This window comes from Bufo bufo, chromosome 2 (genome assembly GCF_905171765.1).
Source record: "Bufo bufo chromosome 2, aBufBuf1.1, whole genome shotgun sequence".
In the NCBI taxonomy this organism is placed as follows: Eukaryota; Metazoa; Chordata; class Amphibia; order Anura; family Bufonidae; genus Bufo; species Bufo bufo.
Window position 1 is genome coordinate 595,865,144 of NC_053390.1, and position 24,405 is coordinate 595,889,548.

The 24,405-nt window shown below is 42.9% G+C and overlaps 1 protein-coding gene across 1 annotated transcript in view; it reads right to left on the reverse strand.

The window, feature by feature from the left end:
* Window positions 1–24,405, reverse strand: part of UGT8 (UDP glycosyltransferase 8) — a 100,785-nt gene that overhangs the window by 70,016 nt on the left and 6,364 nt on the right. Inside the window, exon 2 of the mRNA XM_040418283.1 lies at window positions 4,717–5,540. Coding sequence (XP_040274217.1) covers window positions 4,717–5,538 — 822 coding nt within the window. The 5' untranslated portion in view covers window positions 5,539–5,540. The remainder of the gene's footprint in view (window positions 1–4,716; window positions 5,541–24,405) is intronic.

Here is a 24,405-nt window from a genome sequence, read left to right on the forward strand (position 1 = left end):
CTGTCGGATCTGAGTTTTCACGATGTGAAAACTCATATCTGAAAAAGCTCTCTGCAGACGGATCTGCAGATCCATCTGTGCGAAAGTAGCCTACGGACACGGATCATGGACGCAGATGCAATCTTGTTTGCCTCCGTGTTTTTTCACGGACCCATTGACTTGAATGGGTCCGTGAACCATTGTCCGTCAAAAAAATAGGACAGGTCCTATTTTTTTGACGGACAGGAAACACGGATTACGGACGCGGATGAACAACGGTGCATTTTCCGAGTTTTCAACGGACCCATTGAAAGTCAATGGGTCCGCAGAAAATCACGGAAAACGGAACAACGGACACTGTTGCACACAACGGTCGTGTGCATGAGGCCTTAATTAGTAAAACAAAAAAAAAACTGTACAAGTTTGGTATCGCTGAATTCATATTGAGCCCCAGAATAAGGAAGTCATATCATTTTTAGCGCACAGTGAACACCATGATGTCAAAACCCCAAAAACCTTAGTGGAATTATATATATATATATATATATATATATATTTATTTATTTTTATTTAAGCCCACAAAGAATTTTTTTCCCATTTTAAAAGACATGTTTTAAATTAAATGGTACTATTAAAAAATGCATCTTGTCCAACAAAAACAATAAGCTCACAAATGGCTATGTGAATGGAAAAATAAAAAAGTTAGGGCTATTGGAACGTGGGGAGGAAAAAACGAAAATGCAATACCAAAAATGTGCCCGGTACTTAAGGGGTTAAACCTTAGTTTAGCGTGAGATATAATGTTTGATCTGAAAACTTGTGACAAAAAGACAAGGCAATTATTTGTATGTTCTTTATGGAATATTTTAATAAACCGTGTGAGTCATTTATTGCCAAAGGACAGTTTGAGTTACATTAAGGGCTCAGGCACATATGAATGTATATTCTTTCCGTGTCTGTTACGTTTTTTTTGCAGACCATATACGGAACCATTCATTTCAATGGGTCCGCAAAAAAAAATGGAAGTTACTCCATGTGCATTCTGTTTCCGTATGTTCGTATTTCCGTTCCGCAAAAAAAGAACATGTCCTATTATTGTCCGCATTACGGACAAGGATAGTACTGTTCTATCAGGGGTCAGCTGCTCTGTTCCGCAAAATACGGAATGCACACGGACGTCATCCGTATATTTTGCGGATCCGTTTTTTGCAGACCGAATGCACACGAACGTATTTTCTTTCCGCTTCCATTCTGGGTTTTTTTGCGGACAGTATGCAGAACCATTCACTTCAATGGATCCGCAAATACAATGGAAGGTACTCCGTGTGCATTCCGTTTCCGTATTTCCGTTCCTCAAAAAAGTAGTGCATGTCCTATTGTCCGGAAATCACAGTCCGAGGCCACATTCAAGTCAATGGGTCCGCCAAAATTACAGACCATATCTGTATGTCATCCGTATTTCATCCGAATTTTGCGGATCCATACTGTAGAAATGCTATGCCCAGCCCATATTGCTCATGTGTTTGGTGATTAATAAGTTACTGTTTCTATTTCCGATCCGCAAAAAACAGATCGCATACGGAAACCATACGGATATGTTTTGTGGAATAACGGAACAGAAGAGGACTTAAATCAGAGAAAAAAAAAACTCAGATACGGAACAACGGATCCGTGAAAAACGGACCGCAAAACAACAACGGTCGTGTGCATGAGCCCTAACTCTCTCCTACATAGACTTGAATTCCTACCTGGGGTGTATCCAATGATCTTCCGGACAGAATGCTTTTTATTCTAAAACATTTTACTGTGTTCAAATATGATGTGAAAAATATTGCATCAAAATGCATATAGAGTAATATAATATATTGTTTCATTTAATAGAAATTATAGATTAATTACCATAGATAAAAAAGCTAACAAAAGATTGGAGCCTGAAAATAAATGCATAAAATGTTGGTTCCAATTTGGGAGTATATGAGTTAGGCCAAATGCACACGGCCGTGAGCTTTCCGTGGTATGCCGGCTTGGATTCCTGCTGACAGCAGGAGCGCACGGCGTCATTGGTTGCTATTGCGCCGTGCGCTTCATGCCGCCGCTGCACTACAGTAATACACTTGTATAGATCATATGAGTGTATTACTGTAGTGCAGCGGCGGCATGAAGCACACGGCGCAATAGCAACCAATGACGCCGTGTGCTCCTGCTGTCAGCAGCAATCCAGGCTGGCATACCACGGACCGCTCACAGCCGCGGAACACGGCCGTGTGCATTCGGCTTTACACTTGTATTTTGTTCTGGAACCCTTTGATTTTAATGTGCCTGTTCATATATCAGTAGTTTTTTACTGACCGTGGGTTAGTGAAAAAACCATGGAGACCTGCACTACTTTGATTTGTGATGTGGAACAAACATGCCCATTGAAGTCTATGGGTCCATGAATAGTCACAACACGGATGGAGTGTTCTGTCTGCTTTTCACTGAAAACTGGTAGGAGATGCTCTGGAAATTAATTTTCAACTGAGAAATGTCCGTGAAATACAGATGCCATAAGGAGGGGAAAAAATGGACACGCGGGCCAAACACAGATCTTTGCGGATAAAACCACAATTAGGCCTTGTTTAGATTTACATGTCAGTTTGACATCCATGGAACATCCATACGTGTTTCATCTGTGAAGATGTCTGTGAAGGATCCGTGTTTGGTCAGTGTGTTCAGTGTTTTTTGCCCTCCATGTGCAATACGTATTCCACGGACACTCCTCAGCTGAAAATTTATTTCTAGAGCATCTCCTACCAGTGGTCAGTGTAAAATGGACCAAACACGGATGCCATCCGTGTTGTGTCAGTGGTTTTTCACAGACACAAAGACTTCAAAGTAGTGCATGTCTCCCACTGATCTGTGGCCAATGAAATACTACTGATATGTGAACAAACACATTACAATTAATGGGTATGAGAAAATGCGGATAGCACACATCCATGAAAAACAGAAATGTGAATAAGGTCTTAAAGGGGTTGTATCATTATGGACAATGGGGGCATATCGCTAGGATATGCCCCCATTGTCTTATAGGTGTGTGTCCCACTGCTGGGACCCGCACCTATATCGAGAAAGGAGCCCCGCAATGTGGTGGCTGGAGGACTCCGGTCCAGCCAACACCAAGCCGGCTCCCCATAAAAGTGAATGGGAGCGTAGCGCACATGCGTGGCCCCCGCTCCCATTCATTTATATTGGGCCGACGGAAAAGCAGAGCCAGCGCGCGGCTATTTTCGCCGGCCCCATAGAAAATGAACTGAGGGGGCTGCGCATGCGCAGTGCGCGCTCCTTCACTTGCGGGGCTCCGATCTCGATATAGGTGTGGGTCCCAGTGGTGGTACCCGTACCTATAAGACAATGGGGGCACATCCTAGCGATATGTCCCTATTGTTGTCACGGCCTTTGTCCCCATTGTTGTCACGGCCTTTGGTGTGCGCTGTAACATGGTTGCCATGCTAGCTGTAGCCTGCGGCAACGTGTTGCTTTTTATGCTTGTGAGCATTTACCCTTTAAGTTGTTTCCTCCTTCTGGTGGTCATGGGGTTAATGTCTTCCTTGGTGTGGAACTGGGTGTGGACTCTAGGCTCTATTTATCCTTGTGTTTTGAGCCTGAGATTGAGTTTTGTCTCCAGCCTTGGTGTGTGTGTGTGTGTTGCAGTGTTGATGGTTCTGGATGCCATCTGTCCAGTCTTAGGGCCATCCTAGTTGAACATCAATGTCACCCCCTTGTTTCTTTGTTCTATCCCCTACCCTTACCTGTTGTTGTGTTTGGTGTGGGTTTATGTTATGGGTGTGTGGTGATGTCTTGTTTGGTGTACTATGTCTCGCATGTTTGGTGTTATGCCTGGCATGGTTACTAGTCATCCCCTTGTCTGTCTTTGCCTCCGGAAGGGGGCCCCATTGGATTCCCGGAGGGGTGAACCTAAAGTTTAGGAGCAGCCTTGCCTGGAGCCAGCTTGCATCCGGTGTTTGCAGGAGATTCCAGGTTGTTTGGTTGTCGTTGATCCATCTTTGCTGTGCCAGGTAAGTGTTTGTTGTTCTGGTGTGTTGTTTTACCTGGTGCTTACCTGCCGTTCAGTTGCGGCTCTATCTTTCTTCCATCTGTTACTAGGCCACTGGAGACTCCGGTTCATCTGTGTCCTTGAGGAACCGGTTGTCTCCTATTCCTGACCCCTATGCAAGGGACCGTTAGGGTCAGCAGTATCCAGGTTCCAGTGTATGAGCCCTCCCACCTTTAGGGGGGCGCTCATATGGTCAGGAGATCAGGGTAAGGATTAGGGTGGCAGTAGGAGGTGACCTGCACCTTTTCCCTGTGTCCAGGCTTAGTAACAGCTCGCATAATACGGTGGGGAGTTTCCCCCACTTCCCACCGTGACAATTGGCCATGATAAGACAACCCCTTTAAGTATCACTCATGGTATTCTGCTTTAATGTATGGCCTAATACTTACAATGAGTTATAATAAAAGGTATTAAATGTACTTTTTCTGATGGTTCCTATATACAGAAAACTATTCAGTATGTAGACGGCACTAAAGTGTACGGGTAATTCCAAGCAAGGCTGGCAATACTGTATCGGTTGGATTATCCATTGATGTGACAGCAAAATTATGATTAATCTTTCTACTATTATTGAAACTAGCAGTAAAAGTCATTTTAAGGCCAAAATTATCATGCATCGTTTCAAATTATCCAGTTCTTACCTGTGGTAGCTGGTTGGCTGGTTTGGTGAGAATTCCTCCAACATAGACAACATGAGGGAGAGTAGGTCTCGGAAATTCCAGGGCAACATCTGTGCAAAGCATCCAAAGAGAGGATCCTTGTACCAACTCATACATGGATCTTGCAGGCAGAATGTTGTGCTTACTCATTATTTTATCGTATTTTGGTAAGACAATAAAATTTATTCCAAATCGAGAAACTAAATAAACTATTGTATTCTTTATTCTTTCCAGTAAGCCCATGCGATCAGTGAGGAGTGAGTTGAACTCTGGGACATACGATAAGGGTGCGGGGGCACCAACCTCAACAGGGAACCATAGTCCAGTAGAAAATACAACATATTTTATATCCAAAATATTGGCTATGACAAATCCACACATTTCATTTGGGTCGACAATCACCATGTCATAGTTTTCTTTTTTTAAACGATTCATCAGCTCTTGGTTTCCCACCATTATATCACAATTTCTCGAATAATGATCCAGAATGTCAAACATTTCTAATGCTGTGAACCTCCCAGAAAATATATTCTTCATCTTAGACTGGAGAAATTGATCAGATGTGGTGCTGTTAAATATCCCTGGATAGCGTTGAACTTGATAATGACTCGATGGTGGTATGTCCCTTCCTTCTGAAATCAGGAAGACAGATTCATGGCCTTTGTCATGTAGTGCAGTGGCCACCGTCTTGAATATATACAGGTGACTTTCAAACAATACTGGCGGAACAATGATAATTTTGGCGGCCTTTCCTATTGCAAAAGTGAACCACAAGAGTAGAGTAACAGATGCAGTAGACTTCATGGCTGTTGTCAAAAAGAGAGACAATGTAAGCAAAACAATAATCAATTTAGAATTATATTCTGTACTGATGGAAATTTTACAGAGAAGTACCAAGCACAAATTACTAAAACAGTTTGGTCAGTAGCTCCTAGATCTAGGGCAACCTTGTAATAAACGATGACATGCAGGTTCAGACTGGGGTTCCTGGGGCCCACCAAAGGAAATTATTCTTAGAGCCCAAACCCTATATCATCAATAAAGTCTAATAGATCTTGATTTAAAGAAATAGTCCCTAGTGGCAAGTTATTGTCTCCAAAGGCAGGTCCAAATGCTTTTGCCTTCTGGATCTTTGGGGTTTAATATGGTGTCAAAGCCTGGGCCCACCGGAGGATCCTCTGGTACTTTGGTAGGCCAGTTCAACACTGATGTCATGTACAGTAGATGGCATAATTTGCCATACAGCCTAGGCTGTAATGATTAAAAATGGCTGTTATTTGAGATTTCACACTGCACACTCACAACTCCTTTGTGGAATGCACAGTAGTTACCAACTACAGTTTCAGTTGATCCTCATGGACTCTGTGTCCTTTAACCGCCAGTGTGCATGCACCAGTCCCAAAATATGAATGAAGTCTACCAGTTATACAGACCTAAAGGCCTGAACATCCAAGACATCTCTGCTATTCAGCAAATGGTATACATCGCTCCAATAACCTTCTGGGGATGGAATATATAAATCAGTAATATAGGACAGTGTGAACTTCTAAGTGGTCAGTGGAGCATTATTGCCAAATATTTTATTATTAAGAACACTTTGAACGTGAATTTTTGAACATTACTTGGTAACACCAATGTTGACCAACATAAATAATACAGAATTAACTATCAATTGTTGTTAATTTTATTATAACTGTGTTAGACTTATCGTTTTTAATCTATTGAACAATTTTATGGGCAGATGAGATTTTACCCTAATGGTGAAGCCTTAAAGGGGTTGTCTCACTTCAGCAAATAGCATTAATTATGTATAGAAAGTTAATACAAGGCAATCACTAATGTATTGTGATTGTCAATATTGCCTCCTTTGCTGGCTGGATTCATTTTTCCATCACATTATGCACTGCTCATTTCCAGGGCTTATGACCACCCTGCAATCCATCAGTGGTGGCCGTGCTTGCATACTGTAGGAAAAGGAGCTGGCCTCTCTGGTGGCCGGGACTGTGGGAGCTCCCATAGGCTGGTGCTTTTTCCTATATTGTGCAAGCACAACCACTGCTGCTGAATTGCAGGGTGGTCATAAGCCCTGGAAATGAGCAGTGTATAATGTGATGGAAAAATGAATCCAGCCAGCAAAGGAAGCAATATGGACAATCACGATCCATTAGTAAATGCCTTGTGTTTATCGCCCCTATAAAATAAATGCTATTTGCTGAAGTGAGACAACCCCTTTAAGAGCCATCCATTTATTTAGTTATATTAGGCTATGGCATTGGATGAGCATTAGGCTCACTATATAGCTACTAGTGGATCCATGATTTGCGGACATGAGGCCTAAATTGAGGGTTTGCCTGTGGTAAATCTGATATGCATTAACAAGAGGATCTGCAGCAGCAATCTAAAGCTGACACTAGGATTTCTTCTGTGGCTAGTGGTTAATCCATAACTTTTCCAAGTAAACTCCACCAGAAAATGTGTATGCTCATTAGTCTCATGGATTTTTCCAGCTTTTCTTCCAGTGTATGTGAATAAGGTATACAATATACTGTATGCATTATGTTAGCAAATTTGGGCAAATTCTATATGAATCTAATAGAAATCACCTCTTTATGCTTCCAATTTTATATGGGAGGCAAAAGTTTACAGTATGGCCTCCCATACATGCTCAGAGGTTGTACATAGCTGTATAATACCCTCACGTGCATAAGACCTTGAACTCATGGCACACCTTGTGTCACTACTAGTGTTGAGCGAACCTGAACAGCAAAGTTCGGGTCCGTACTGAACTTTGCGAGTTCGAATACCCAGACCCGAACCTTGCAGCAAAGGTTCGGGTTTGAGTTTGGTGTTCGGGCATTTAATAAAACTTGTTGAAAGGCTGCAGGGCAGCCAATCAACAAGCTTTTAAGCTGTGGGCACTTAGAAGCCATCACAGCCATGCCTAGTAAAGGCATGGCTGTGATTGGCCGGTGCACCATGTGACCCAGCCTCTATACAAGCTAGATCACATCAGCACCAATAGTAAATGACTCACAATAGTGAGTACCCGTGCAAAGCCAACACGCATAGTAATACACCAAAAGAGAAAGACAGGGCTAGCACTCAAAAGTATTATATATAAACTTTATTAGCGTCTCCATACGAGACAAATGACAATAAAATATACATGGGGAACAGTATGATGGTGAACAAGGAGCACACAAGATGACATGGAGCACAACTGAGGACTAATCCTGAAATGGCAGATGAATTCAAACAATGAATATGTATATATAGCATATATTATGCATATGGGCCAAACAGGATGTCAAAAATGCATATAATCAGGCAGAACTATAAAAACTGAGTAGAAATATCATACACTGTACAAGAAATATAAATATAAAGTGCATAGTGCAAATGTCACAGAGTACATAGATAACTAAAGCTGAATAGTTCACTACAAAGCCATAAAAAGGTACCTGAGTGGTGCACCAGCAACCCCAACGTACGTTTCACGCAAGCTTCATACACACTTCCCCCTGAAGAAGCTTGCGTGAAACGTACGTTGGGGTTGCTGGTTGTCTGAGGAGGAATCTGTCATCGCTGTCCTGCTTGAGAGAGCGATCCCTTACAGGTGAAAAACAAATCTCCAAGAGCATATGCTTTTCTTGTTTTCTACCGGGTAGATATTGATGACCTATCCCCAATATCGGATCAGTGGGATTCGGACTCCTGGCACATCAATCAGCTGTTAGATGGGACCTTATGCAAGTGCTACAGAACCTTCATTGTTTCCTGTAGTCTCTCTACTTGCACACCATGTACTTAATATTGGCGTGCAGGGTATTGCAGCTTTACATAAGCACCACAGCCCTTTCAAACAGCTGATCAGAGTGAGTGCTGAGAGTCAGGCCCCACAGATCTGACAGGATGGCCATCAACATACTGAGAAAAAAAACATTGTAACAGCTCTTTCACGCCAAGATCAGAATTGCATTATCTCCTCATACTTTGGAAATCGGGTTGGGAGTGGTAGCAGCTGAAAGTAAAAGCAGGTTCCAGCTGCTTTCACTCCTGACTTCGAACTTGAGATATAAAGGGTTAAAGCATCCCTCCGCTCCTCACCCTGTTGACTGAGTTCTGCACCAGCTGAACCATTAGGTCCTGTTCTGAAAGCCATAGCAGAGTTTGAGCAAAACTTTCAGGGGGTTAAAATGATCATTTATGAATGTAGCTGTAATTCTGTAATATAATACTTTCATTTTTTTGCTCCTATATTCCGTTCTAGGCTGTGGTCACATGGCCATCTCCATGCAGCTTTTTCATATTTCTTATCTTCTTATCTAGCTGCTAGACAGCCCAACATGTGAATGGTTAAAGCAGGCCTCTGCCTTTCAGGTGACTGTAATCTCAGCCAGCCTGGAGGAGGAGGGCCAGGGGGCCTGACAGCCTGCAGTAGAAGAGAAAAAAACTTCCACTTTCATGACCCCAGAGGAAGGGACATGACTTCTGTGCAATCTACCTATCCCTCTCTCCTCCATCAATCAGAGAGCATACTGTGCTCTCATTAGGACATATGAGGGGGGTCTTTTTTTAGGAAAGGAGTGAGAAGATGAGCGCACATCTTATCACCCTTCTGTGGCAAATTAGGCCATGTATTAAAACCATGACCCAGACGTTGATGATCATCCAGATCTGGGCATCAAATAAGTCACACCAAACACTTGCACCCCACACACAAACATCAAAAAATATTCTCTCATTACCACACAATATGCCTACCGCTTCTATAGCGATGACCATTTCATGCTACAGTAATAGCAATAAAGAATTTCTCAAGAGAGGAATCTAATATGCTAACCCTCACACAGTTATGTTGTCAGAAAAAAAAAAAAATTTCTGGGTCTTCCAATGTAGCAACTTAAAACCGATTTTGTAAAAACAAGGGTTTTTACGGTGCAACTATTATAACGTAATAAAACCAACATAAATTCAGCATCGTCATAATTATATTGACCCACAGATGTTATTGATGAACACCATAAAAATAAAAATTCCCACAAAAGTAAAATTACAATTTTTATCGTCTTTGTCTATGGTTTGTTTTTATTTTATTTATTTTTTATCTCTCCCCCCAAAGAAATAATTGGGGATCAGCGAATTGACTTCGGATGAAACATCCGAAGTCGATTCGCATAAAACTTTGTTCTAATAGTGTACGGAGCAGGAGCTCCGTACAGTATCAGAATGTATTGGCTCCGATGAGCCGGAGTTATTGCTTCGCGAAGTCTTGGTTCCAAGTAGTACCCATGCATTCCCCATGTAATAACAATTCTGGAGCATCCATTCTTATGTATGTATGTTGTGCCATTCCTGTATTAATTCTACTAGAAGTTATGAATGAATTGCTATTAGCCTTCAGTAAGGCTACTTTCACACTCGCGTTTTGTGCGGCTCCGTCATGGACGTTCAGATAATACAACCGGCTGCATACGTTCAGAACTGATCCATATGTATTATCTTTAACATAGCCAAGATCCGTCTTGACCACCATTGAAAGTCAATGGAGGACAGATCCGTTTTCTATTGTCAGATTGTGTCAGTGAAAACGGTTCCGTCGGGTACAGAGAAGGTAACCAGTTGGGGGAGGGTATCTGCACAGTCTGAAAATGGCAGCACTGATTGGATAGAGTGGGTCTGCACGCCCCCAACTAGTTACCCCCCCCTGTACCCTTACTGAAGGCTAATTGCAATTCATTCATAAGTTCTAGTAGAAATAATAGAGGAATGGCACAACATAGAGACATAAGAATGGATGCTCCAGAATTACATGGAGAATGCATAAAGCTATTAAAACGGGCATGTCAGGAGTGGTGACGGGTCCTCTTTAAGGCAAATATTAGTTATGTCACTAAGGGTTTAAAATGCACTTAAATCACATGAGTTGTGTTCCAACTTTAAACCTTCAAGTAAAAAAAAAGAATACAAATTTTGGGAGGTTTTTTCAAAAATTTATGAGACTGTTATGGAGCTTGAAGGGGTTTTCCATTTTCCTATACCGATGAGCTATCTTCAGGGTAGGTCATCAATGTCAGACTGACTGTGGCCCGATTGCCAGCACCCCCACCAATCAGCCATATGAAGAGAACGCAGCACTCCTGCAAGCGCTGCATTCTCTTCACTGTTTACATGCTTGCCATCTGATATTGCTGAACTATCGTGTGGATAGATCATTATCAGTAACCGGGAAACCCTTTTAAAGGATGTTGGTGCAAACCAGAAATCCATTTAGGAGGAGTTATGTCGTAAAATGCGAATTATCACCAGATCAGGTCGCTGAAGCTACAATCAGACCCAGGTATATAATAGCACAACATTTTTTTTGTCACATTAATTATCATTTGGTTTTAATTGGCAACTATTATCCTGCATGTATTGCAATGTCTTACTGAAATAAGTCAGACAGCTCAGTGATAAAAAATGCTTAATAAGCAAACAGAACATGGCTTATAAAATAAATTTCATTAACAGTGTTTTCACCTATCTGTTGCGGAGTGGAGGCTCAGATCGGTAGCCAACGGAAACACTACGAAGCGCTTCCGTGGGCTTCCTGGTCATACCTCAGCACCGCAAAAAGATAGAACATGTTCTATCTTTGGCCGTATGTTGCGGATTGAGGACCTATTCAAGTCAATGGGTTTGCATGGTCCACAGCACGGGCACTGAGCCATTGAAACCTAACCGATTTATCACGCCACTTTCAAAAGTGGTATGAGTAGGCTCACAAAATTTGAGACTTTTGTCACAAAATGTCGCATGTAACAACACTTGTGATGTTTTTACGCCACACAACTTTTAATGAATTTTTTACGCAATGGATTAGTAACAAATAGACTATACACAGATGGCATCTGTGATACTGTCTGTGGTTTGATTTACTGTATATTTAGGACCCACATGGAACTGGAAGTTGTGTTTGCTTATAAACAAGTAGCTAAAATCCAGTAGAACAGGAAAATAGCATAAGAAAAGAGAACATTTGTGAGTGGAAAAACACTTAGAATAAGACACTGGAAACATATTTTATGTACTGTAGGTAAGAGAAGATGATGGTTTTCACACAAGAAAAGAGAAGCTAAATTCATCATGGAAGCTTCTGAGAAATGTACAAAGTTCCCCAGATCCAGTCCTTAGGGCCCAACTGTCGGTCATGATTTGAGAATATCCCACAGAATGAATACCTGTGGTAAGTCCTGATGCATTGACACTAATTTTATCACCTGCTAAATACTAAGCAAGTCCGGAAAAACTTAACGGCCGGTGGGCCCTGAGGACTAGAGTTGAGGAACACTGCCTTATAGCATAACCTGAGCTTTGTAGGGGAACTCTGGGAAATCTGAACTATGCAGTCCATTCATGTCACAAGAGTGTCACGACCTATCACTACCCCTGTTGTGCCTGTGGTCAGAAGGTCGCAGCGGGTGGCTACGAGTTCGGTTTCTCAAGGGATTTCTCCATGACCTAATGGTGAGAATGGATTCCGGTCCAGATTTTCCTGCTTAGGCTTGCGATACTTTTTGTCCCATTTAGGAATCTGTAGCTTTGCCTTTCAGCTCTTCTGTCAGCCATTCCCAGCTACTATATATTCTCCCTTTCTGCTTCCCTTGTTGCCAGATATAGACCTTCTTTCCAGATCTCCTATTCTGACCTGAGGTGGACAACTGTTGCTGTGGAGCCGTTGGAACTGGAGCTGTTGGATTGCCAGTTGACTCCTGTTGTCTCCCTTGGGGGATTGTTGATTGTGTTTGTGTTGTTACCCTAGGTGTCAGTGGTGAGGACTAGTGCTCCCACTGCACTATTCACACTACCTAGGGCTTATTTCAGGGTAAGCCAGGGACAAGGCACGTGATCGGCGTACAGGTTAGCAGCCCATCTAAGGACGTCAGGCAGCCAGGTGCCAGTGTCAGATGAGTTAGGGGTCACCACTCCTCCCTCTCCCTAGTGGAAGGGTACTCCTCTTCCCTCCCCTCTGCACCGCACGTCTGTTACCTGCCATCTCAGATGTGTTAATTCATTTCTGATGAGCACCATTACTTTTTACCAAGGCTACTGTACATACATGTGACAGTTTTCATGGCCATTTTGCATCAGTGTATGTATACATTTTCTGTCCGCTTATTCATTTTTATCGTCCATTCTGCATCACTTTGTAATGGCCATTAAAACAGATCAATTTCATAGGCTTTTTTTTATGCCAACCCCTGCAGGGCCTTCGGTATATAATATGCCCCCCACAGTGCCCGCAGTATTTATAATGCCCATCTGTAGTGCCCCCCTGGACATGTAATGCCCCCCTTAGATACCCCATTATCTACAATAGCCTTATAGTGCTCCCTGTATACATGTCCTCATAGTGCCCTTGTACTGTATATACACTGCTCAAAAAAATTAAGGGAACACAAAAATAACACTTCCTAGATCTGAGTTAATTAAATATTCTTCTGAAATACTTTGTTCTTTACATAGTTGAATGTGCTGACAACAAAATCACACAAAAATAAAAAATGGAAATCAATTTTTTCAACCCATGGAGGTCTGGATTTGGAGTCACACTCAAAATTTAAGTGGAAAAACACACTACAGGCTGATCCAACTTTGATGTAATGTCCTTAAAACAAGTCAAAATGAGGCTCAGTAGTGTGTGTGCCCTCCACGTGCCTGTATGACCTCCCTACAACACCTGTGCATGCTCCTGATGAGGTAGCGGATGGTCTCCTGAGGGATCTCCTCCTAGACCTGGACTAAAGCATCTGCCAACTCCTGGACAGTCTGTGGTGCAACGTGACGTTGGTGGATAGAGCGAGACATGATGTCCCAGATGTGCTCAATTGGATTCAGGTCTGGGGAATGGGCGGGCTAGTCCATAGCATCAATGCCTTCGTCTTGCAGGAACTGTTGACACACTCCAGCCACATGAGGTCTAGCATTGTCTTGCATTAGGAGGAACCCAGGGCCAACCGCACCAGCATATGGTCTCACAAGGGGTCTGAGGATCTCATCTCGGTACCTAATGATAGTCAGGCTACCTCTGGCGAGCACATGGAGGGCTGTGTGGCCCTCCAAAGAAATGCAACCCCACACCATTACCCAATGCCAAACCGGTCATGCTGGAGGATGTTGCAGGCAGCAGAACGTTCTCCACGGCATCTCCAGACTCTGTCACGTCTGTCACATGTGCTAAGTGTGAACTTGCTTTAATCTGTGAGGAGCACAGGGCGCCAGTGGCGAATTTGCCAATCTTGGTGTTCTTTGGCAAATGCCAAACGTCCTGCACGGTGTTGGGCTGTAAGCACAACCCCCACCTGTGGACGTCGGTCCCTCATATCACCCTCATGGAGTCTGTTTCTGACCGTTTGAGCAGACACATGCACATTTGTGGCCTGCTGGAGGTCATTTTGCAGGGCTCTGGCAGTGCTCCTCCTGTTCCTCCTTGCACAAAGGCGGAGGTAGCGGTCCTGCTGCTGGGTTGTTGCCCTCCTACGGCCTCCTCCACGTCTCCTGATGTACTGGCCTGTCTCCTGGTAGCGCCTCCATGCTCTGGACACTACGCTGACAAACACAGCAAACCTTCTTGACACAGCTCGCATTGATGTGCCATCCTGGATAAGCTGCACTACCTGAGCCACTTGTGTGGGTTGTAGACTCCGTCTCATGCTACCACTAGAGTGAAAGCACCACCAGCATTCAAAAGTGACCAAAACATCAGCCAGGAAGCATAGGAACTGAGAAGTGGTCTGTGATCACCACCTGCAGAACCACTCCTTTATTGGGGGTGTCTTGCTAATTGCCTATAATTTCCACCTGTTGTCTATCCCATTTGCACAACAGCATGTGAAATTGATTGTCACTCAGTGTTGCTTCCTAAGTGGACAGTTTGATTTCACAGAAGTGTGATTGACTTGGAGTTACATTGTGCTGTTTAAGTGTTCCCTTTATTTTTTTGAGCAGTGTATATCTCCTCATAGTGTCCTAGGTATTTATTTCCTTATAAGGTCCCCATTAATGTCTAATAATGCCCCTCTACACCAACCCCATCCTATTAGTACCAATAATGCTTTGAAAAACTCTTTATAACCTAAGGGGCTGTTCACACAGTGGTTTTCTTTCAGTGTACTTTTTGCATGGACACAGGACATCTCCCTTCTTGGTGTGGTTGCGGCCACTCTGGGATCTTTAGCACTGCCCCCAATTGAAAAGAATGGGAGGCAGAAATGACTAAGCTGCATTTCAGCACAGTGCCTGCAACAACATTCAGCTGGTAGAAAACTGTGTGAACAGTCCTTTACACATATCATCTAATCCCTTGTTATCTCCTTCTCCTGTAGGTAGGACATATAAAAATAAAGCATGACACTTGAGTTGTAAAACTTAATGCTACCCTGCCTCCCATCACCCCCCCAAAAAAAAAATCTGATTTGGCCATGTGTAAACTGGGCGGGCATTGCTGTTCCAAGTGTCCAAAGCAAACCAGAATAAAGGAGGCCTTTAGCTGCTCATATCTTGGGATTGGGATAATTCATATAAAGTTTTCAAACAAGACCAGGCCTTTATCTCTAGCTGCTACCAATCCCAAAATATGAGCAGCTAAAGCAGCCCTCCTTCTTTAATCTGGTTTGCTTTGGGTACTTGGAACAGCAAAGCCCGTCCAGCCGGACACTTGGGAGCTGTTTCCAGCAGAATAAAAGCACTTTTTCTGGACATGGAATAAAGACACAAAATATATACTATATACACTTGGAATGTGTTTGAAATCTTCTGTGGGGCAATGCTGTTAGTTATATTGGTGAAAATGATGTTATAGACTCCCTTTAATAAACTTGACAAATATAAATTTAATTATACTAAAATATCTAAAAAATGTATTAAAGCGGTTGTCTGCTCCCAAAATCAAAATTCTTTTTATATGCTCCTAACACCCCTCACCATGCAAACATAGGCCCCCAATACCAGTTTTTCAAGTCTGAGCTTTCCTTCCCCCCCCCCCCCTAGAAGACATCACATTATCCTGGCAGGTCTGTTTACTTCCCTTCTTGTTTTGTTGAATACATAACTTTATTGATACACAAGCCTGGCTGCACTGCACAGTGATGAGTCACAGGCTGGACTCGCCCCCCACAGTGCTCTGCATGAAGCTGCTACACTAACTATAACTCCTGTGTCCATCTTTCTGCACAGAGACATGAATCTACTTATCACCCAGTGTCTAAATCCCATCGCTGACCGTCCACAGGCTCTGCCCTCACATCTGTATCTAATCCTATAATGTGTGATACAGCCTGCTGAGCTATGTATCTAATCCCATCCACAGGCTCTGCCCTCACCATCTCCAGAGTGTGATGAACGCATCATATCCAATCACATCTGTATCTAATCCTATCCTGTGTGATACAGCGTGCAGAGCGGTGTACCTAATCCCATCACTGACATTGCTAAACTGTGTATCTAATCCCATTTAGTATGATCCTGCCTGCTGAGCTGTGTATCTAAACCCTTATGCACACGACCGTATCCATTTTGCGATCCACATTTTTGTAGTCCCATTGAGTTTGATGGATTCGAGGTGCTCATTTTGAGGACCAGAATAGGACATGTTCTGTTTTTACTGGAACTGACATACGGATGTAAAAAACACACCGACATCCATGTGCTTTCCACATCCGTGTGTCAGTTCTGTGAAAATTAGAGCATGTCCTATTCTGGTCCTCATAATGCAGATCTAAAACCCATAGAACTCAAAGGGACTGCAAAATAATGTGAATCGCACACGGACAGTAACCACATTTAGTGGATCCACGACTTGCAGACCGCAAAATATATACGGTTCTGTGTACGAGCCCTATTACTTATATCGAGCGCCCATAACAGTGACATCCACAGATCCCACATAAGTGTCATCCGCAGATCTCCCATAACATTGTGTCATCCGCAGATCTCCCATAACATTGTGTCATCCGCAGATCTCCCATAACAGTGTGTCATCTGCAGTGCATCCATAAGAGTGTGTCATCCGCAGGACCCCAATAACAGTGTGTTATCATCAGGTCCCCCATAACGGTGTCGTCCACAGTGCCCCCATAACGGTGTCGTCCACAGTGCCCCCATAACGGTGTCGTCCACAGTGCCCCCATAACGGTGTCGTCCACAGTGCCCCCATAACGGTGTCGTCCACAGTGCCCCCATAACGGTGTCGTCCACAGTGCCCCCATAACGGTGTCGTCCACAGTGCCCCCATAACGGTGTCGTCCACAGTGCCCCCATAACGGTGTCGTCCACAGTGCCCCCATAACGGTGTCGTCCACAGTGCCCCCATAACGGTGTCGTCCACAGTGCCCCCATAACGGTGTCGTCCACAGTGCCCCCATAACGGTGTCGTCCACAGTGCCCCCATAACGGTGCCGTCCACAGTGCCCCCATAACAGTGCCATTCTGTGCCCCTCTTGTGCCATTCTGCTTACATCGCACTATGCAGGAGTAAATATAGGCTTCACATAGAAGCCTGTACGGTACAGATGGCGGTACTGTGCATGTGCACTAGCATTTAGCCTAGTGCGCTGTGTAGACGGCCGGGCGGAGCTTTCTCCAGCAGAAGGCAGTGACGTCATTAGTGACAAACAGTCTCCTGCTAGAGAAAGGAAGAGAGGACCGGAAGACAGGGAGACGGACTTTGTCCGGAAGAAGAGAAAAGATGGCTAGAGGGACCACGTGACCAAGATCCAGATCGCAAGAACAGCTGCACTGTGGAAGGTAAGTATATTAGTAATACTCTTTCCTCCACAGGTTAGTTCTTTTTTTAGCAAAATAAAGTTTTAGGCCAGAGAACCCCTTTAAAAAGCAATGCGCGGATATGATTTTTGTATGGTACTTGAAAGGCATTCAATAAATGGGGGCTCTGCCTGATCAGCTAGTAAATTAACAGCAGCGAAGAAAAAGTAAGACATTTATTTATGTTTAAAAAAATTAAGTGAAATGGTCATACCAGCTTAAAGGGGTTATCCCATGATTAATGTAAAAAAAAAAAAAAAAATCTGAAAAAGAAAAGAAAACTAGGCATCTTATTAGTACCTGATCTATTTCCAACAATGCTAGAACCAGCCCTGTACCTCACATGGATCCAGAGATCTCCCCATTCATTGCTCTGCTAGATTTATATACAGCTGGCAGCTCAAGGAGAGTGTCTTTTCTGCTGCAGTTGATGAGATGTGTCCATGCTCTCCCTACCACAGCTCAGGAGGCAGTCGAAGGACGAAACCGAGCATTTGGGGCCATCTCCGTAAGCAGGTCAAAGAAATAAGAAAAAACAAACAGCAGGTGGCGCTATACAGATAGATTTTATTGAATAGCTCAGTGGCTATGCTAAATCTTTAATTACATGCAATTACAAAAAGTATTCAGATCCATGTGCTGGTTTGAAAACTGTAGAATATTTTTTTGTAGGACAACCCCTTTAAGTATCAACAGCACTTTCACTATGTATTAGACCCCATGCACTCAGCTTGCCCGTGTCCCATGCTCCCTCTGGTACCATTACTATGCAGCTATTCTCCCCTAGAATCAATGGGCCTCATTTATCAAAATTCAAATAGGCAGACTGTCTTCCTACTGTTTTAATGAAGCTCAATGTTTCCAGGGCAGAATAGCACTGTTCATACTGCATCTGATGGATCATTCTACATATTTACATTTTTATTTTTTTACAGATGGATTTGTATGAAATGCACCAGAAGAAAAAAATCCTTTTACCTCTATATGAAATCAGAATAATGCCTCATGCGCTCGACCATATCACTGATTCGCAAAATAAGGATACTGTCGCAAACTTACCTATCCAGGTTCCAGCGGCGAGATGTCCAGCTTTGGCGTGACCACAGCGGGAGAGACGCACTTCGTAGCCACGCTCCCTGGTGACTCGACATAATCCTTCGCAACAGGATGTAATGCTCTGCTTCTCCCAACAGATTAGCAGTGGGTTAATTCTTGGATTCATTTGGATTTATTTGTGCCTTTGACTTCAGGTTGTCTTCTGACCACTCTCTGTCTCACTTGATTCGTACTGTTCATCCCAGCTTGTCTTTTGACTACTCTCTGTCTATCATTTTTGTACTGCATTGTCCACCTGGTTCTGACTCATTTTTGTGCCACTATCCCTGTGTGTTGTTTTTGTCTCTTAGTTTTTGTCTGTCTCTTCACCAGTTGCGGTCTTGCTACAGAGGGCTTGAACTGAAAGCAGGTAGAGAAAGTGGGCTGGGTTCTAGGTCAGGGCTCTCTGTCCGTGTCTGTCCCCACCTACAGGCAATACAGATACCTTCCATTTCTTGTGCCATAACCCCATTGCTTGTGCCATAATCCTGTCATCGGTCGTCGTCCAGAGGCAGGGTAGGGTGAAGACAATGAGCACCATTGGACTCATCTCCCTCATCGTACTGGTCAGCTGTGGGGTTCACCGTGTCAGTAGTCTTGAAGTACTGACTGACATCACTGTACAGATGGACGGCTGAAATCAGCAGGTCTGTCACTATATTATGCTGTCCTCGCGGACTGCAAAACATACGGTGGTGTGCATGTAGCTTTAATGTGCAACAGTTTGAGAAGCAGGGTTGTGGTCATGTGCACCTTTACAATTTCTGATCTGATTCACAATTATATGCATTAGGATAAAGTAATATTGTATGGTTGTCTTTGCCATTCAATAGACTTTAGGAGCTTTTCTTCAAACTAAACTCCTCAAACCCTCTTTAGATCTTGAAACTTATCAAACATAATATGCAACGCCATTTAGATTGTGAACATTCGAATTTATTAACTTGACAAAAAAAAGATCTCCTTGGCTATGGCAAGCCGCTATCACATCCGTTAATACCACACAGTGATATTTCTGTGCAGAATAAAATATACCAGCAAAAGTCAACAGAAAAGTACAAAGTCAATAGACTAAACGCAGTACAAATTCATGAGCCAAAGATCATTGATAAGAATCGCGCAGGGAAGCCACAGCGATTGTTGTAAGTCGACCCCAAATGAGGTTACACCAAGGTATTTGTCTCCTTGACGTCAATGTTGAATGGAGAAGCTGACAAACCCATAATTCTATAGCATGGATGCATCACATTTAATTCTTGTATTAAATTTTTATTGCTCCTAATTATATTACTATTCAGGAGTGTCTACATAAGTGCAATCACAGTGTTACTATGCATTATTTAGTTTGGAAAAGTGGCACATCATCAGCTAGAAAATGGATCTTATCATAATAGTGACCTTCTTTTACAACAGCATGAAGTGGGAAAGACTTCAATCCTTTCCCAAGCGTCATATAGCTTAAGATGCTCATACATATTAAACGACCGTTAATAAAGGTGGAATATTTCAACTATAACGAATGTTCGTCTGGTAAAATGCAGCAACAAGCAATCATTTTACCTAACTGGTGATCGGCCGGTAGTCGGACGAAAGATCTTCCTGTTAGGCCACGGACGTTGTTTTGGTCTGCATCCGAGCCGCAGTTTTGGCGGCTCGGATGCGGACCCATTCACTTCAATGGGGGCCGCAAAAGATGCGGGCAGCATTCCGTGTGCTGTCCGGCTCCGTTCTGTGGCCCGCTAAAAAAAAATATAACGTTCTATTATTGTCTGCACTTTGCGGACAAGAATAGGCATTTATATTGATGGCTGTCCGTGCCGTTCCGCAAATTGCGGAACGCGCACGGACGCCATCCGTGATTTGCGGACCGCAAAACACACCACGGCCTTAGAAAACTGAAAACAAAATTTTTGGGCCTTGTGTAACAAATGCTCCATCAAAACCTTAGTTCATCAGAAGAACATTCATTCAACATATAAGAACAGAACTTTTCAGTGTATTGTTGACCCTGTTGCAATGGCAATATCGATATCATATAAGTTGATCTGCTGAACTGTTAAATGACTGTTGCTGAGAACATGTGCATATCATCTATGTTAAGAGGGTTGAAATTAGTCGTATATAGTATAGCTACAGTTTAGCTCCTTGTGGCTTTACTTTACTTATAAGTTAATGAGATAATATGGGTAATGAGGATTTTTAATCAGCATCTATCACTGTAGGTTGTGCTATTTCCTTTACTGCGCTCTCTAGGCCAGCAGAAGCACATAAAACATTCGAAGAAATCTGCTACAATAATGCCTAAGGGGAAGGGAAACACCAACTTATAAGATATATAAGGGACCTAATAGAGAATCTATATTTAAGAGGGTAGTAATAATTGTACTGTATTTATTGTATTAAAGTATGGGTGATGATATTGGCTGTTTAACGTGCTGCATCATTCCGTCAATTACTGTCTATACTGTACAATTACTGTCCATTACCGTCTATATTGGTTCAAGCAATTGAAAGTGTGCACAATATAGTTAGGGTGTATTCACACAACCGTATGTATTTTGCGGTCCGCAAAAATACTGATTACGTCCATGTTGCATCCGTTTCTTTGCTTGTAACAATGCCTATTGTCTGCAAAACGGACAAGAATAGGACATGTGCTATCTTTTTTGCGGGACCGCGGAATAGACATATAAATGTGGACAGCCCACGGGTGTGCTGTCCGCATTTTTTTGTGGTCCCATTGAAACGAATGGGTCCTCATCCGATAAAAATAAAATGCAGTTGGGTGATTGGAACCTTAAAGTGGGGCTTGGGAATATATAGACAAATAAAATCTCACCTTAGCAACCATAGGGAGGGCAGAAGTGTGAGTATGGACGTGTGAGAGACTCCCATGGAGGAAGGGGGGGTGAGATAGAAGGAGTTAGGCCAACGTTCAGAGGGAAATGACAGTTAGAAGATGGCAGTCAGATGAAGGCTGATAGAGAGCAATATAGAAAAAAAAAAACAGGCTAGAGGTCACTGAGAGAATGACATGCGAAACCTGAGAATGGTGGAGATAAACAGAGTAATCGCTGAGTGGCCGAGATACTTATTAAAGGGAAACTGTCACCAGTTTTATGGTGTTCTAAGTAAGGACAACATAAATTAGTGACAGGTCCCCTTTGCTGGGTCACTTTCTTTAACTGATCCAGCCATTTTACCAAAGTCTTGTATTGAACACCTCCAGCGCATGCCAGTGAGTCCCCATATTCATGAGCTCCTGGTTTTTCCCGCCCACCTGCTGCCGCTTCATATGGAAAAACCTGTCCGAGGCAGGAGGGCGGGGAGAGCCATGAGCTCATGAATATGGGGACTCACTGGCATGTGAGTGAGGAGGACAGCAGGAAACTGGTGACAGATTGGAATGTACTAAAGAAATATGGATTATAATATAACTGACAGTACCACAGATATGATATTGTGCCTTTCACTGGAGATGATGTAAACATACAGTATAGACAGTAATTGATGGAATGACGCAACATGTTAAAAATGTCTGATTTTGATGGGGATTTAGAGGCACTAAACAGAGCAGAACATGCCATAAAATCACCAGGGTACAGAAGTCTTCAAGAACTGATCCAAAAAAGAATAGTAGAAAAGTATTATCTGTCACATTTTGTTATGATTTTAGAATACACAGGGTAGGTTCACACAGAGCCTTAAAAAACACCCCAAAAAGTGTTGCCTCACACTTAGCATCTTTCCAGTCCTGACCGGCATGATTCTACAGTCAATGCTTCTCATTGTCTAGCCCCTACGATCCACAGCAATAATGTGTTTGACACCTGACAAAACACACACAAGTGTGAGAGCAAAATATAAAAAGAAAACATAAATTATGATAAAGTAGTAAGTTATAGATATAGCTATCTACAAGTGTTTCAAGACAAGAAGAGTCAATTATTAACGTATTTTATGGTGTCATAATGTGCCTATTGATATCTTCAGGCCAACAGCCAAAACGCTATCAGCCAATAAAATACATAGATTGAGTGTCAGCTGGCATCCGTCTATGCTGCTTATCTGTTCGGAAACCCCTGGGTGGAAAAAAAAATCCAACTTGTCTGATCAGCGCTTCTTTTATTGTAGTTTGTTGGGGCTTCCCTGACCAAGATCTAACTATGGAAAACTTTAGGCTTTTCAACAAATCAAACATTCAAAAACACTATAATTACTTACACTTAGGCCTCATGCACACGACCGTATGTATTTTGCAGTCCGCAAAAAACGGATCCGCAAAAACTACAGATGACGTCCGTGGGCATTCCATATTTTGCGGAACAACTAGCCCCTAATAGAAGAGTACTATCCTTGTCCGGAATGCAGACAATGATAGGGCATGTTCTATCTTTTTGCGGAACGGAAATCCGGACATATGGAAATGGTATGCACACTGAGTAACTTCAGTTTTTTTGCAGACCCATTGAAATTAATGGTTCCGTATATGGTCCGCAAAAACTAAATAACGGAACGGACACAGAAAGAAAATACGTTTGTGTGCATGAGGCCTTATTCAGTGTTACCTAGCTCCAAAGCGTCAAGGTTTTAGCAGAAAAAAACTGCCATCATGCCACTGCCGATGTCTGTCTGCCTGCCAACATGTACCATATGTCTGCTGCCGCCATCACCGCAGCTGCTACTCTTCGCTGCTCATCCCCTGCCAATGAGCGGCAGGGGCAGTATTCGAATTTGCGATATTTTGCAAATATTCGCGAATTTGAGAATTTGTGATCTCATCATTATTGTATTGATTGCGAAAATCGGCAATTGGAAAATTCTCGATACGAAAATTTGCAATCAACACTAAAGGGTAGGCAACTTTCCTATTGGTTTCTAGGGATGTTTGTTGCTAAGCTCAGACAAATATATTGCAGACATTTGCGATAAATTTGTGATAAATTTGCAATCAACACTATTCGCGAATACGAATATATAGCACTATATTCTAAATATTCACAAATTCTCGAAGTAGCGATATTTGCGATTCGAATATTCGCGCTCAACACGACCTGCCAACACTATTAAGGCCTCTTTCACACGAGCAAGTTTTCTGCACTTAATCCTGATCCATTCATTTCAATGGGTCTGTGTACATGAGTATCGCAGCAGGTTGTATATTCTGTGTTTTTGACGCAGCCCTGGCACCATAGAAGTGAACTTCCGTTAAAAACACATTGCATCCAGATGCAATCCAGGTGCAAAGCGTCTTTCACTGATGGTTGCTAGGACATGTAATTCTTCTTTTTAGATAGATGTCACTGTGAAAAGGCTGATGCGGTGGGTGTATGTAATGATCTGCAACAGTTTGGAGGTGATGTAATTAAAGGTGCTTTAATAATTTTTTGGCGTAACTATCAAAAAACCTGGGAGACCTGTGTGAGGTGAGGGGATAAAAGGGCTAGAGGAATAAGGCACACTTGCATTATTGTTTTCCAGTATTGAGATCCATTTAGAATTCTGAATGGAAAGAGATCCGTTAGGAGCCTGAAAAAATGGATCCATCACCCATTGGCTTTCAATGTACTTAGTGAGGGATCTGTTTTTGCCGTTTTGATTTCACACAACTTCATCCTAAGGGCTCATGAATACGACCATATGCCCTCCGAGACATACGGTCCGTGAGCGGGCCATATGTCCCAAAGCGGCATACATGGTGCACACGGGAGCACACAGCATCATAGGTTACTATGATACTGTGCGCATCGGGCCGCCCGCGGGGCTATTGTC